The sequence below is a fragment of the Eurypyga helias genome, unplaced genomic scaffold, assembly GCF_000690775.1.
Source record: "Eurypyga helias isolate BGI_N326 unplaced genomic scaffold, ASM69077v1 scaffold8276, whole genome shotgun sequence".
NCBI lineage: Eukaryota > Metazoa > Chordata > Aves > Eurypygiformes > Eurypygidae > Eurypyga > Eurypyga helias.
In genome coordinates this window covers 111,988-129,266 of record NW_010258564.1, presented here as the reverse complement: position 1 = coordinate 129,266, position 17,279 = coordinate 111,988, and the positions used below count along the sequence as shown (strand labels likewise).

General features: G+C 37.3%; 1 protein-coding gene across 1 annotated transcript in view; it reads left to right on the top strand.

Annotated features, from left to right (window-relative positions):
- The window catches only part of CNTN5 (contactin 5), a gene marked incomplete at both ends in the record, with an annotated part of 137,862 nt that overhangs the window by 11,466 nt on the left and 109,117 nt on the right, over positions 1–17,279 (top strand). The window contains one exon of the mRNA XM_010154386.1: positions 5,864–5,966. Coding sequence (XP_010152688.1) covers positions 5,864–5,966 — 103 coding nt within the window. The remainder of the gene's footprint in view (positions 1–5,863; positions 5,967–17,279) is intronic.

Here is a 17,279-nt window from a genome sequence, read left to right as displayed (position 1 = left end):
ATGTGAAATAATGGCATGACTCGTAAAGAGCATTCAATATTTGTACAGATTGCACCTACTAAAAGGACTTAATAAAAGTTAAAAACATAAGATCCAAAAGATAATATTATTGTTCAGATGTGTTCATAAGTACTGTATTATTATAAAGGTTAGAATAATTTTATCTTATTTTAAGTTGCATTTGGGGGGGGTTGATGAAAAAGGCAAAAGTTTAATAGTATATGTCAATTCAACACAATGATTTTCAGGAAGAGTCTTAAACAAAAGAAAAAAAAGGTTTTTAAATTTATTGATTCACAAAAACTGTCAGCAAGTATACACAATTAACAGATGCCAAAGATTTAAAAGGAACACCTCAGGAGTATCACACTGCATCATAAAACCTAAATGAACTATTTTCAGTATTGTTCACTACAAAGAAACTTAGACAGGTTCCCATATCAAGACTGAAGTTATCGTAACTGAAGTTTAAGTAGAAGAAATTTTAGGAGAAATATTACTTTACAAATATTAACAACTCCCCAAGGGCAAACACATAGGGAAGAAAGTGGGATGTACCATTTTGCTTTCCTGGGGCTCAGGCCTAGAACGACTATAGGTATAAAAGGTGCTTTTTTTAAAAAAAAGGGGCTCCTACGAACATCTGAGGAGCTACAGACCAGGAAGTCTGACTTCTTTGTCAAGTGTTTTGATGTAAAATCCATAGAAAAATACGATTAGTAGGATTGTATTTATCACACTACCATACAGCGATCTTAGTATGCAGTCATATACCATAAGCACAGCTTTTAAAGGGGGAAGCCATGGTTCAATCTGCATACAACTTGCTTCAAGAGTCAGGGAGAATATGAATAAAAATGGTCAAGGTAACACTGTACTTTAATTTCAAATAGCTCTTGACAAGGTCACTCATCAAAGGCTGTCAAAGAAATTAGATTCTTGGAGAGGTTGAAGGTCAGCCCTATTTTGAATTAACAACACGTAAAAAATCCACCTGTTCTAGGATTATCTGATCAGTTTGAAGAACTGGGAGATTATCAGTGAAGCTACAGAACAATTTTCTGGGACTTCACGATTCAACACATAAGCGATCTGGAAAGAAGATGAACATGGAGGTGTAACGGTGGTTGATATAAAATTATTAAGAATAGTTAAAATTGAAACTAACTGTGAAGAGCTGCAAAAGGATATCATAGAATCATATAGTCATAAAAATTTTTGGGTTGGAAGGGATCTTAAAGATCATCTAGTTCCAATCCCCCTGCCATGGGCAGGGACACCTTCCACTAGACCAGGTTGCTCAAAGCCTCATCCAGCCTGGCCTTGAACACTTCCAGGGATGGGGCATCCACAGCTTCTCTGGGCAACCTCTGCCAATTCCTCACAACCCTCTCCGTGAAGAATTTTTTTCCTGATAACCAATTTAAATCTTCCCGGTTTCAATTTAAACCCATTAACCCTTGTCCTGTCACAACAGGCCCTTGTAAAAAGTCCTCCCCAGCTTCCTTGTAGGCCCCTTCAGGTACTGGAACGCTGCAATTAGGTCTCCCCAGAGCCTTCTCTTCTCCAGGCTGAACAAGCCCAATTCTCTCAGCCTTTCATCATAGGAGAGGTGCTCCAGCCCTCTGAGCATCTTTGTGGCCTCCTCTGGACTCACTCCAACCAGTCAATATCCTTCTGATGTTGAGGGCTCCACAGCTGGACGCAGCACTCCAGGTGGGGTCTCCCAAGCGCAGAGTAGAAAGGGAGAATCCCCTCCCTCGACCTGCTGGCCACACTTCTCTGGATATAGCCCAGGATAGGGGTTGCCTTCTGGGCTGCCAGTGCACACTATGGGCTTCACACATGCTTCACCTGTGTTCCCAACCTTCTCGCTAAAAGCAGGGATAGAGAGGGGAACACAGCTGAGACAGCTAACCCAAACTAACCAAAGGCGTATTTCATTTCACATCATGTCTTGCTCAGTATATAAGCTTGGATTGGGCCAGGGACCATAACTTGGTTGTTTATTTAGCTTGCCCGTTTTGTTAGCTAGCTTTTTCACTTAGCTCACTTCCTTGTTAGCTCGTTTGTTCATGCGTTATCTCGTTCATATGTTAGTGAGTCTGTGAGTCGGTTGGCATTCTCGATTGTGCTCTCGCTTGAGGGGCTCATTTGGCCTCCAGTGTGATATCTCTCTCAGGCTTGCTTGGACTTTGACGGTCTGAGGCTCTGACTCCCAGGCTCTCTGGCTCTGGCTCTTGCTACTTGGAACCTGACTGTGTGTTGGTCAGCAGGTGGTGAGCAGTTGTATAATTTTATTTTCATTACATGTTATTAGTAATATTGTTAATATTATTAGTATCATTATGATAGTCATTTATATTCAGTTATTAAGTAGTTCCTGTTAATCTGCAAGCTTCCTTGTCTTTTTCTCTGATTCTCCTCCTCCACTGGAAGGGAGGGGAGGGGACAAAGTGGCTCTGTGGTACTCCATTTGTTAGCCGAGGTTAAACCACAACAGGGAACTACTGGAGAGAGTCCAGCAGAGGTCTGCAAAGGTGATCAAGGGAGTGAAGCACCTCTCATGAGGAAAAGGTGAGAGAGCTGGGTCTGTTCAGCTTGGAGAAGAGATCATCTCCTGAGTGAGGATCTTTTCAATGCTTGTAAGTACCTAAAGGGCAGGTATCAAGAGGATGGATCCAGACTCCTTTGAGTGGTGCCCAGCGACAGGACAAGGGGCAGTGGGCACAAACTGGAACACAGGAAATTCCACCTCAACATGAGGAAAAACTTCTTCACTTTGAGGGTTTCAGAGCACTGGAACAGGCTGCCCAGAGAAGTTGTGGAGTCTTTTTCTCTGATGATCTTCAAAATCCACCTGCATGACTTTCTGTCCAACCTGCTGTAGATGAACTTGATTTGGCAGGGGGGGTTGGACTAGGTGATTGCCCCTTCCAACTGCTAGCATTCTGTGATTCTGTGAAATAGACCTGTATAGTGAGGAAGGCAGTAGGGAACAAACAAAAATAAACCCCAAATAACAACACCCAAGCAAAAAAAACCTGTGATGGAAAGGTCTACAGCTTCAATATTGCTGTGCTGTTATAATCTTTCCATCTCAGAATGATAGAATGCAATTTGAAATGGTGCAACATGGGCAGTAGGAATGATCTCAAGTTTATTAAAGATTTACTGTAAGGAAGAATTAATAGTTTGGGATTTGTCTGTAAAAGACGCAGCTAAAAAGGAATATGACAGATATCTTATAAGCTTATGAATGACTCAGCTGAAATTAATCAGAAACTGGTATTCATAATCAGAAAAAAAAAATCCAGAAATAGTATAAGGAGTTGCAAGGAATGTTATTAAATTATGAAATTATTAACACAATGCAAGCCAGTGGGAATATATTTTTCATGACAGATTAAGCTAGAAATTATTTCATTCTAGTCTAGGGAAAATTCTAATTGACTACCACTTGGTTGATGCCCTGACTTTATTTTAATACACAGGACACAGATGTAAATTTCATTTTTTCTACAAATAAAAATATTTTAAGCTTTAAAGACAGGACTGATTCAGAACTTGCCTTTCATACAAGGGTAAGTATTTCTCCACAAGTTCATAAAGACATATCAAAATATTGATTTAATCATGGTTTTGAGGAAAAATGGGTCATTGCCACTATTACATGTGTGGTGGGTTGATCGAGGCTTGGGGCCAGGTGCCCACCGAAGCCACCCTGTCACTGCCCTCCTCAGATGGGCGTGGGAGAGAAAATACAACAAAAAGTTATCAAGACAAGGACAGAGAGAGATCACTCAGCAATTACCATCACGAGCACAACAGTTTCAACTGGGAGAAAAAAACTGTAATTTATCACCAATTAAATCACATTAAGAAGAGAACTAAAACCAAATCTTAAAAACCCCTTCCTCCCAACCTTCCCTTCTTTTCAGGCTTGTCTTCACTCACAATTTCTCTACCTACTCCCCCTGAGCAGCACAGGTGAACAGGGAATGGGGGTTGCAGTCAGTCCATCACATGTTGTCTCTGCTGCTCCTTCCTCCTCAGAGGAGGATCCTCACACTCTGCCCCTGCTTCAGTTTGGGGTCCCTTTCACAGGAAACAGTCCTTCACAAACTTCTCCAAATAGAGTTCTTCACATGGGCTGCAGTTCTTCATGAACTGTTCCAGCGTGGGTCCCTCCCACGGGTGCCAGCCTTCAGGAGCAGCCTGCTCCAGCCTGGGTATCCCCGGTGTCACCAGTCCTGCCAGCAAACCTGCTCCAGCCTGGGCTCCTCTCTCCATGGGGCCACAGCTCCTGCCAGGAGCCTGCTACAGTGTGGGCTGCCCACAGAGTCACAGCCTACTTCGAGCATCCCCTGCTCCAGCGTGGGTTCCTCCCGGGGTGCAGGTGGGTCTCTGCTCCCCCGTGACCCTCCATGGCTGCAGGGCACAGCCGGCCTCACCATGGGCTGCACCATGGGCTGACGGGGAATCTCTGCTCCGGCTCCTGGAGTACCTCCTCCCCCTCCTTCTCCACTGACCTGGGGGTCTGCAGGGCTGTTATTCTCACGTATTCTCACTCCACTCTCCAACTGCAGTTGCTGTTGCACAGGAGGTGTTCCCTTTCATAAACACATTAACCCAGAGGCACTACCACCATCACTGATGGGCTTGGCCTTGGCAAGAGACAGGTCTGTCTTGGAGCCAGCTGGCATTGGCTCTGTTGGACATGGGAGAATATTCCAGTAGCTTTTCAGAGAAACCACCTTGTGGTCCCCCTGCTACCCAAATCTTGCCATGCAAACCAAATATAACATGTAATAATTGCATGATTATATTTTTTTAAAAAAGAAATTTACTACTTAAAAAGCCACATAATTTATGGTATTATACGATGTGGATTAAAAGTATTTTATGCATTTTACTTCTGTTATTTGATTTATACCAGACACATTCAGATTTTCTAACTAAAATTAGCCCCCAAAAACATGTTTATATGCATGCATATATTATCCTCTCAAAGCAAACCTACATGAGCCTGTGGGACAACAGGAGGAGATCCTACCAGCCCATCTTCTGTCTATCTGAAAACAGCTCTTAGAGTCATATTATTCTCCTGCCATGTTTATTATGACATTTCCTCTAAGTTGCATCAAATACAAACCTCTGACCTCACCTTATAAAACCTGTCTCCTTTGCCTGCTCGTTTCTTATTTTCTAAATTTTTGTGATCCTCCAAAGCTGTCAGTCACTCCGCAGCAAATTCCAGATAGCTCTATTGATTGCAATGTTTATATTTTTCACATTTCTGAATGTTTTTCTACTTGTTTCTTACAGTACTAAATGTGTTGTCCTGATAAAATGAATGATTTCCTAAATTAAAAAGGTCATTGAAAATTAAATAACTGAACTTTTTATGTGTCTTCATATTTGTGTTTGTATCTGTGTACAGAAATGTCTTACATCATTTGAGTTTTTCTTGCTGAGTTTAGAAGATCCTCAGTTGATCACAGCAAGATGTGTTTATTTATAACTGTCACTGCACTGGTAAACAAAGCTTTGGCCTAAGAAAATTCTCACCCTTCTAAAAGTGATTGCCTCCTTTAATCTTTCCAAATGTAAATATTAGCCCATGTTTGAGAAAATAATTCCTTTTTTTTTTTTTTTTTTTAAGAACACTATTTTGCTGTTGGTAACTCTGAAGAGTATTAAAGAATATGCACTGGACCTGAGCAGACCAAAAGAAGATATCTCCATTATTTACTAGCTTTAATTCTGAGCAGATTCAAAAAGCAAGCCACAGTGTTTTTTTCTGTGAAAATCTCAACAAATGGAAAACTACTTCATGTTTTAAACATTCCTTATTTTCCAGGTGTGATGGGGGAATATGAACCAAAAATTGAAGTCCATTTTCCTTACATAGTTACAGCTGCAAGGGGAACTACTGTTAAGATGGAGTGTTTTGCACTTGGCAAGTAAGTACAGATTCTTTCATAATTAGACATCATTGTTGATTAAGATGTGACATACTTAATTTGTTGCTTCAGTATTTTGCTGGATGTCATTTCCACAGACAGTCTTTACTGCACACTCAAAGTAAACAATTGACAAAGTAGCAGTTATGAATTCCCTGTCCAGCCATTTCTGTGGACGGTAATTCATTCAAGTCAAAAGACTCTGTCAGAATGAAAAGTAACGTACTTATAAACAGAAAGAGGAAAGATTTTAATTTAAAATTTTACCAGATTCACTCATTTATTCACTATGATATTATAAATCAGTAAATTAGATTTTATTCTGTCAAGTATTATAGCTAGAGAAGAAACAAGATTAACAGCTTTTTTCCCCAAAATGCACTGTATATATGCAGATAAGAGCACAATGCTTTAAGCGTGCCAAATCTCTAATTTCTCCCTGACCTAATAACACTACTAGGGAACAGGTTTTTAGTATTTGTGTCAAGGGGTTTTTTAAAATATGTTTATTGATAAATGAGTTTAGGGTTTTGGAAATAATCACTTTTCAATTTCATAAAAATTAAATAAATGAAATTACTTTCATACACTACTTGATAACATTTTAATTTCATGTGACAGTTACTATTCTTATTGCTGCCAGGATTAAGGATGTATACAGTCAGACAAAAGTAGGAAGCAATTCTAGTGATTCAAAGAAATTATTCTTTCTTCTGTAGATGTATGTAGCTAAAACCAGGTGTTCCAGCAGTGATATTTCGCTAGAGACATATAAGCAAATATGAAGGGTACAGGGTTTGGGGTTTTTTTTGAAAAATAGCCCATCAAATTCCTGAGTTTGTGTTAAAAATCTCATTGTATTGAATTTCTTCTGGTTTATTTTTATGTAGTGTTCCTTTTGGACATCTCCTCCTACCTCTGATGTTGTATGGCTCTATATCATAAATCCTGCTTGGTTTTCTAGATCATAGCTTATCAAGGCACATACAGGTTCCTTACAGCCTGTCTTTGATAAAGAAATAGTGGAAGGATTTGTAACTCCTGTGGAGGAACTCCACAAATCAGTTAGTTTGAAGGGCACTATATATTTCATACCAATTCTTCTTACTTATTTACCTAAGTTGGAACAAAACATAAGAGGATAGGCATTTTTAAGAAATAATTTATTTTCCTGAGAATCACTATTCCAATGTGCTCAGCAGGTCAGGTTTTCCAGAACAACCTTTCAAAGCCTGTCTCTACTACATGAGAGGGCTTTTAAAATGGTTTTATAGTCATTTTGATCTTCATATGACACTGGATATTTTTGTTCAGATTTTTTTCTTAACAGTTGCTATTTGCAGTCTGGATGAGATACGTCTTAAACTTACCTTCCTTCCTATCTGTTTTTCCTTTTTGACCAACATCCGGATAATATCAGTGAGCAGAAGGTATTCATAAATAGATACAGAGGAATTCTGAAAAATTATTTTAGTTGTATCTATTTAGACCCAGTGAAGTTGAAGGAGAGGCAGGACACAGCCGAACCAGTCCAAATAAAATGTGAGAGGCCCACGTACTGGGAGCCATTCGACCGTGACAACAGCTTTTGCAAATTCATTCCCAACTTCAGTGTAAGCTATAGTTTAGAAAGCAAATGTGAGGGGAGAGCTTCTGTAGGGGAAAACATGTGTCTTATGTTTTATACAGTAAAGATAAAGAAAAAGGTACATGAGAGAGGACAGAAAAGCAATGAATGGAGAGATCCTTTGAAATGCTGAAACATAGGAGGAAAAGCTGTTCTGTGAAGCTGGTGGCTACAGACTCTCTCGTCAGCAGCATGAACCAGTTTCCTGCCAGGTCAGTAGTCGGCAACAAGGCCCTTTTAGACTCTTGGCTATGGCTGGAGCAGTAACCAATGTGTTAGCTGCCGTTTCCACATTTTGCTGGAATGAAATTGCAGTTGCTGACAGATTACAAGTCAGCTGTCACTTTCCAGTGACGAGGAGGTATGCCACATGTTGTCCTTTGCAACCACCACTGACAGGGAAGAAACAGAGCTACTGATACCTTCCATCATCGACACCTTGGGATTTAGTAAACTCTCTCTCAAGAGTCTGTCACTATTCAGACAGTCACACAAGAAAGGCAAAGGTTGACAGGAAAGGCTTCAATTAACTTATTTCTAGATTCATATTTGGTGTTAACCTTTAATAAACAAAAAAAATAAAAACATCTGAACCATCAAGGAGTTTAAGGTTATCGAATAAGTTGACCCCATTTGCTGCTATTGTAATGGGCAGCTATTTTTACCATGCACATTCCTTATCTTCTTTTCGCAGCCATTAATGCACAATCAAATCAGCTGAGCTGAAATTGCTTTCAACCTGATATGGTAATAATTACATGAATGACATTTCAGGCCTCGTTTGAAACCTGGAGGCTGAGGTGGGAGGTAGAAATGCATCAGATTTCCTACTCATTTTCATCATTTTCATTTTTAATCCCCATCTCTTATTCCCAATAGCTTGTAAGGATCTTTTCTTGTTACACTGCCATAGGTCCCCAATACCACACTGAACTTTGCCCTTTCTTTATTTAGCATTTTGGGATTCAGCATTTTGAATTGTTATTGTAAATAACACCGAAGTTATTAGTCTCCAAGCCAATGCGCTGCTGTTTTCCTCATGCATTAATTTAATTGTCTGAAACACTCACTTGTCTCTCTCCACAGTAATTGTGAGAATGACAGACGCTCCAGAGAGATTTCCTGAAGTAGGCATTTGGCAAATATTCTAGACAGATCCTAGTCTTTAGTTACAGATTAATTATTTATTAATAGTGTTTATTTATAACTACCAGTCACTATGGCTGTAGGAATTAAATAAATTGGAGCTGTGCAGCTTTTGTCTCCAAATTAAAATCAAATGTCTTAATTGCTTGACAGACAGAAATTCTCTGAGAAAGATTTTATTCTGACCCAAGCAATAAGTAGCTGATCTAATTACAGCTGAAAGTATGTTACTGATGCTACTTACAAATAGATTTGTTGTTGCTAAAGGACTGAAAATAATGTAGAAGTGAAGTAACTGAAAATGATCTTATTTGTATTAGATAATGCTGCTTATAATGAGCAACAACCATTGCCTAGGAAATCGCTGCCTATATCCGTGATGTACTGCTGAGGTATAGCAGAAAACATGACAGACAGAGGAGTCAAATAAAATTTACTGTGTTATATATCAGAGTGGATGTTTTTGCAATTAGTGTAGTTTTTGTAATATTTTTTATATTTAAGACAGCCCAATTTTTTTTAAAAGATGCTTTTAAAGCCATATTCACTGTCACATCCACACGACAACTTGTGTTTCAATTATATCTATGTTTCATACATATCTCTCTATATAACATACAGATATTTTCTGCCACCCGCTTAATGGTGTACTTTTTATTAGGAACACTTGAATTTTTGTTTGTTTCCTAACAAGACAGAGGATTGTATTTTTTTTAAAGAATTAAAAAAAAAAAAAATCCTGGCAATAACAAAGTATTAACATCTCCTATTTTTTGACCTTTTCATAAGAACAGGACTACATCTTTTTTAATTTACATAATCGGTACATCCTGATTAAGATTTACATTAAATGTTGTTAAAGAAATAAAATAATAAATAACAAAAGAAAAAACTCCTTTAAAACTTACTGAATGGAAGAATTCAAAACATTAACAAATCTTGAACCAGCAGTAGTTAATGTTTGCTTTTGAGTAACAATTTTCACTGCTTGTGTCTTCTGCTATTTAGAAAGACAAGCTAATTATTTTGGTAAAACAAATAAATTAGCTTATTGGTAATTAGGTAGTTGTCTGTAATCCTGATAATCCTGGGTTTCTATCAAATTCATAGTTTCAATGTCAGAATTTAAGTTTATTATGTAAATCAAGGACGAAGAACATGACCTTGTTCTTTGGGCAAGTTCTGGTGAAGAAGCCATGCTCTTCCCAGCTGACACTCTTCCACAGATCACAGCATTCCTGGCTTTTCATGCTCCAGAAATGTAATTTCTCGAACATTGCCTTCTGTCACGGCAGTTTGTCATTTGTATTTCCTCTCAGATATTACTGACTTTGCTTCCAAGAACAACTGGAGGCAACTGGTTAATTCTCTCATTTCTTTTTTCATGTATTTTTTTAAAAGAATAATTCTGATGTCTTCATTAGCTCCCTATTAAAATGATACAAAAGTAATCGTGCTGGGCTACAGTAAGTAATCGTAAGAGGGCTAAGTTCTGTCCCCACCCCATGACATATTCATTAATGAAGCATTTCCAGTGACTGCCACCCAAGCATACTTTAAAACTACCTGAACTTGGAGTATAGTTATCTCATAAGTGATTTTAATACTATTATTTAAACATGGGACTTAAAAGCAGACATAGATGGAAAAATATGGGATTTTTTAAAGCCTCAAAATGAACAAGTTTTTATAGTTCAAAAATTATATAGGACTGTTTTGTCTAAGTTTGCCTGAAAAGTCATGTTACAACCCTCCTCAGTGAGCACAGACTCTTGCCTCAGAGGAAACCTTTTTCTTGCCCTCAAGAAAAAACTTTTTTCTTTTCTTTTTTTCCTGGCATATAACTCTATGCTGACTTCTATTTTCCCTTTCAAAGAATTCTTTTACACCCACTATTTCACACAGACTTATTATGTCAAATTGTGTATAATGCACACATCCTACTTGACCCTCACGCTTCAGCCTTTTCCTCACTGAATTTTTGGTTATGCATCACACTATACAGCTGCTTCTATTTTATTCTCCACATAAAACTTATACTTCATCCATTTTCTGGCTCCAGCCAGTAAAAAACAAAACAAAAAAACCCTCCAACAAACAAAAAAAACCCAAACTCCCACCCCCAAAAAGTTGGTATTATGATCATGCCAACAGCCGATTTTGCGTGAGTAATCATATTTTATTTCTCATTAAAACAAATTAGAGAATGTGGGCTATTACTGTACTTGTAGGTTACCAAAGTTTTCAATCTTTGCTTTTAAAATAGGATCCCTGGGCCATGTAGACTGCCAGAAGGATTGTTTTGTTAAAAAATTAACTTTTATGAATCCTTTTTTTCACTATGGCCATTTTTTAACCACATAGATCAACACACAGAGATTTTAATCAAAAGAATCAATAGAGAATAGTGCTGAAAACCAATTTTTCTTACAATTCATATGCTTGTTTTTCTGTATTTTTGAGAGACTGCTTGTGCCATTTCTATACAATAGTAATATCTACATAGTATATCAATATTCTTTTTAATGCTAGCTTACCTCACTTTAGTCATGTCAAGACTACATTTTTATTGTGAAATATTCTTAGTTAAAGATAAGAATAAAACAGATTTATTGACTCCTTTTTATTACTGAATTATGATGAGGCTGTTATGATAGAAGCATTGTTCATGCTGTTATACTTAATGTTGCTTCAATAATTCTATTACAAACTTTGTTTTGAAGAGATTTATAGCTCAGGCATAAACATTCTTCCCATCTGCAATATGACTTGCAAGATCTCAGGTGATAGACCATTTGAAATCTTGATTTCTAAATGAAATAGAATAAAAATAAGGTGAAGTTACATATATTGAAGTCACAAAGGTGAATGAAATTTAGTGGCTTGTAATCTAGGAAATGTTCTAACGTTTGTTGAAACAATGAACCCTGAATAAATTCTGATTAATAAATATTTCAAAGTATTAAATACATGGAATATAGGATGCTATTTTATCTCCTTGACTTGATTTTTTTTAACAAACCTTTCTAATTGTTCTTCAAGCTTTTATTAAAAATCATATTACTTATGTCCATACCAATATTTTAATTTCAGACTACTTACATGTAGGGAGACCTTACTGAAAATATTTCAATATGCAGAAGTAAAAGCAAGAAGTGTTTGGATAAGTGAATATGATATTAAGCAAAGATTAGGATGGCAGTACAAAACATTTTTATGATCTGGTGAAGGGTATTTGACTGTAACTGTGGAAAATTGCATGAGTATCTGAAGTTATTTTTGCTGGTGTCATTCATTAAAACAATGACATAGGGTAGAGCAGGCTTCTAGATATTACAAACCTTTTGAAGATGTAATAGACTTTGCAATTCTACATGTTTAAAGGATGTTTCTGTGAGGTCTGGTCAGTGTTTGGTAAACAATACAATCAGGAAGTGTGTAATTTAAGAAAAGAGGGAAGGTTGAAAGTACCCAAGAAGTGCATCTTTGGTTCAAGGTTTCATAGTACCTGATTCTTTTGTTTTCTCCCTCTGAATGCCAGGAACACAAAATTCACAAACAATAATCCTATAATAAGTCACAGATACAAATTGCACACTTCTCTGACTAACACATGCATTTTTCCATCTGGTCCTTCAACACAGGTGAATACAAGTTTCAAGCATTTCACCATATTGTTTCTTAACTGCTAAGGATAAAACTTAACCCTCTGTGCTCTTTAAATTTGTAAAATATGGCTTTTTCTTTCAGTCCACTAGCTAGAACTATACCCCAGGTCATCTACTTCTTTCTCCCCGACTTTTATCTTTTTATTGGCTGATCCTGGCAAATCCAGGAGGCATCTCCAGCTGTAAAGTGTCAAGAGAAGCAGACAAGACCTTCTCATAACCTGTCCTCATCCACCAATCAAGTGCCAAAAAAGGTCTCATGAGGACTTCTATTCTGAAACCCAAATTCTTTTCTAAAATAAATCTCCTTAATACAAATCCATGAATCCACCTCTCACTCCAGCCCTGGTATTACACTAGAGTAGCAGACCTCATGCACTGATCACAGGTTAAAACAAACATGAAGTTAACCTCTGTTAACTGCACTACAGTGCATCCAAGGGACATTAAGATGAGTGAGGGGTCAGTGTGGCAAGTAGCAGCTGAGTAGTATTGGGTATAAACATGGGAATAAAACATGACTATAAAATGATAGTAGCATCTGTGATATAAAGCAGGATTCATTGGTTTTAGAGCCAAGTATGACAGGTCTGTTGGCCATTTCTTAGGGACATGTCAGCAGGTCTTTACAGTCAAGAGACAGCTCATGGAATGGCCAGTCAGCCCCAGCAGCTGCTCCTTTCTAAGTATTGTCTTTCAGAAATTATTAAGCTTTCTTGTAGTTTTCCATGAAAACAAAACAGTTCTTGTCTCTTCCCACAATAATGGTGACACACAGAAACACTTCTGGTATTAACCTGATTCTGTACTAAGTACATTCAGGCACATTAACAGCCCTCATTTCATTTCCACTGAATCCTGTGACAGTAGCACGTACATTCTTATCCCACGTACATGGGAACTGCTGATCAAAACAAAGTTATGAAAGGACATGATGAATCACTGCATTGATAAATGAAGGTTGGAGGTTTGAGGAATTCTAACCAGAATTAATATACAATTTTCAGGCAGAAGGAAGCTAATTTTGACTTGTCTTTTAAAAGTATTATGGTACTCAGAATTTAATGACATGCCAAGATCCCTGGCTTTCATTAAATGGAGCAAATCATTCTAGATGCTATACATCCAATTCATTGTTGGAACTAGGGATTTAAATATTCAGTCATTTTCTGACATACAGGAGAATTACTAGGGGAACAAGTAGTGCTAGCAGCTTAGCATTGTCAAGTATTAAGCAAAATCAGAGTGCAGAAGTCCACAGGTTGTAATTTGCCTTCACCCTCTTATCATTTTCTTCACAATTCTTATCATGGTGTTTTATTTTTCATTTACAGGACACAAACACATAAAATGTCTGTTTTCTCTTTTTAAAACAGGGAAACCGTGGCATAGGGTATTAAAATAGAATTATTTGCCCGAAATCAAACTGCAGGATAGACATAAAAGCTGGTACAGAAATATATGTTTCTAAGTCACATAGAACAAAAAGCCATGTTCCTCCATTCCCCTTCACACCACTTCTCACTTTAGAAAATAGATTTTGTTAATTCTATCAGATGCCAAACTTGGAAGCTGTGGAAATTACTCTTAAAGTTTACTGCTTACAAAACAATCCCAAGAGGGGAATGAACACTCTCAGTAGAACAGCATTTGTCAGTGTCGTAAGTAGGGATGTCCTTTTGCCTGAAAATAAACTTATGATGAGAGGAAGGAACCTTTTAAACATGAACATGACGTCTTCAAGCTGAGTTTGTTCATAAAAGACAGGGATAGATCCAGCATTTTTTTCCTTTGATAGCACATATTGTTTATGTCAAATAAATCTAAGACTTTCATCAATCTGAAGTTCATTTTTAGCTTATACTGAATAAGAATTTATGTCATAAGTTGCTAGAACAGGATTGGATTTTGTTTCTGTTTTTCAGGAAGGATTGGTTTCTGCTTTCCTTTAAATGGACTTGTTCTTGCATAGGCTTCATAATGCTGTTACAAATATTGCAATCATTCATAGTAATGTAATAAAGATTCTTTGGTAAATCTCAAGTAGCAGTCCTACGTCTCATTCTGCCTCAGTCTGACTAAATGATTCATACTTACATCTAAAAAATTAGTTAATTTCTTTTACTATATAGATACGAAAACCTGCAAGTCCCCATTAGTGAGACATCATTCTTGAAGAAGCAATGTTAGCAATCCCTTCCCTTTCTCTTTCGTGATGATAAGAGAAAACTTCTAAATGGGACTAAAAACTTTTTTTTAGTAATCTACACAGCTTATCTATAGCTTTAAAGACAGAAGAACATTTTTTTGCATTTCAAACTCACTGTCCAGAAACACATGTATATTTTCTTTCTGTGGCAGAGGTTGAGAGGATCAGAAGAAAAAAAAAATCTGTAAAATGTCAATAGTAGCTCCCCAGAATTACCATTGTTGTAATTCCCTTCAGGATTTCCCACAAATAAATGCATGCATATGATACTGTGTGGTACAAGAGCCTTAAATCGAGCACTTCCAGAAATCATCAAGCTCACCGTCTTTAAACGCTGTAGCCGATCAGCAGATTCAAAGCATCTTGCACACACTGCACACACTGGATTTACATCTGCATCATGATAAGCAGTAGACCTGTTGTTTCTGGAAGTCCTGGTCTCATTGTAACTAGTCCTTTGGAACTGATCTGTACATAATGCACTGGCCATGTCTGTACAGCAGTTATGAAATCCTACATTAATGTGCCAGCTACAGAAGTTCTGCCTGGACAAAGTTTGGAACAGAGCAAAATTACAACAGAGAACGTCCAGTTAAGAATAGCTTTACACATGGCAAGTAAACACAGTGGTACTGTAGTGCTGCAGTCTTGAGAATCTGTAGGAACATCTGCCAAAAGCATGTAACATTTTGAGGTCAATTTTCTGTTTCAAAGCATTTGTCTCCTCTAACTTAGACTTGTGGATTTTTCATGTATTATCCCCCACACTAACACAACAGGATTCATAGATGTCTTTTGCTTTTCAAGTTGCTTTAGATTCTTTTCTCAAAACCTTGATGAAGTCACAGGCAGGTGACAATTTACCTGTCATTATGTCTTTAGTACTTTTTAGAAGAATGTCCATTTATATCAGAGTGGCTCCAGCCAGCAAGCTGAGGTGGGGTTTGATACAGAGACTGGACAAAAGAATGGTCACTGGATGGCTGAAATAAAAACATCTGTCCTTATTTAACAGCTGTAGTAGCTGAATACCTTCTCAATCCCACCGTATAGTGTCTGCTTCACTATGATGACAAAAATATAATATGGAATTCTGCTATGTGGCTAATACAAAATCCACAGGAGGGGATGTTCAGCTCTTTTCTATTGAATTTTTCATCATATAGCTGTGGTGTTGTGATTTCATTAAGAATAAATACCATTATCTAACTTTTAAATGGAGAAACAAAAGGTTGCGGAATAGCTTTTCCCCTTTACTCACTGCTTGTAAAACCAATTCCTCACCTACTGGGGATCTTCTGTTCTCTTGTTTGATTACACCTTAATCAGATGACTCCTGTCCATGACGAATTTGAATTTAAGAATTTGGAAAAATCTCTGAACGTTTCAGTTATCTAACCTTAGTTATCAAACCGTTATGGATCAAGTTTGAGCTAACAGTTTAGGCTCTGATGAATCACTAGAGAAAAAGCTCTGGAGTATAATTCTCTATGAATAATGAATCATTACTGATGATGAATCATTATCCACAGCACTATTTTAGATGTTAGAGATGCCCTAACTTGTTAGGACTTAAAGTGTGAAGAAAATGATGTGGAGATGCTCATGTAGCCGAGGAGATAGATTGTCCTTGCTCGCTGCCATAAAGAACAAGGCAGCAGTCATGGGAAAGCACGTCCACATAGGTGTATGACACTGATACGTGCATCAGACCTTTCCAGTCCAGTCATGGGTGTGTGCTGATGTGACTGCAGACCTGGACTTGTTCCTGCACACAAGCTTCAAACTCATCACCATTTCCTTCTGTTCTATTTCTGTTCTCAATCACCAGTACTTACCGCTGGTATATTTCAGGAGTACTATCTTTTAATAACCAAATAAAAGGAAAATTTATTATCTTGTCTCCTAAATCTCTGCATCTGACCCGAACAGATTTATATGGGACATTCTGAAGGTAGAATTGTGTGAATGGGTGATGGGTGTTTCTGGGAAGTGTCTGATGGAAAGAATTTCATGATACTCCACGACATTTTAATCCTACATAATTATCCTGTAATAATTAGAAGACATTTAACACAGTTGCAAAGTTGGAGGGCATATGGAGAAAGGTTTTTTCCTATTCTCAAATGCACAGGCATGCAGAGGTTTTCAAGATATATTATGATGTGAACCTGTGGGTTTGCAGGCAAAGCTCGGAACAGTGATGTATGGTAAAGTGAAATAGTGTGGAGAGGAATTGAAATTACCATAGAAGGTAAAATATTTCAAAACAGCACATCAATTTGTGTCAACCAAATATAGAAAAGGTAACCTATGCATTCCTATTTATGATGTTGCTGAAAAACTAGGAGCTCAGATCCATGGAGAAGGTATTTTAAAATTCAGACATTATTCTTATTTCTACCTCACCCCTTTCCTGAAGTAAACATACGCTTTATTGATCTAATTAAAATCTTTTTCAGATGAAATTGGAAAACAAAAAAGAGTATAAAATTGCTTCTAACAATTTTTTCAAAACATTTTTATTTCCAGTAAAACTTGTGAATTCTCAATAAATTCAATAGTACATTTCCCAAATAAAATACTGCTGAAAACTGACTCTTACAATCTTTTCAAGAGAAAATATAAAACTCATATTATCTTCAAGTTCAAAGTGAACAAAC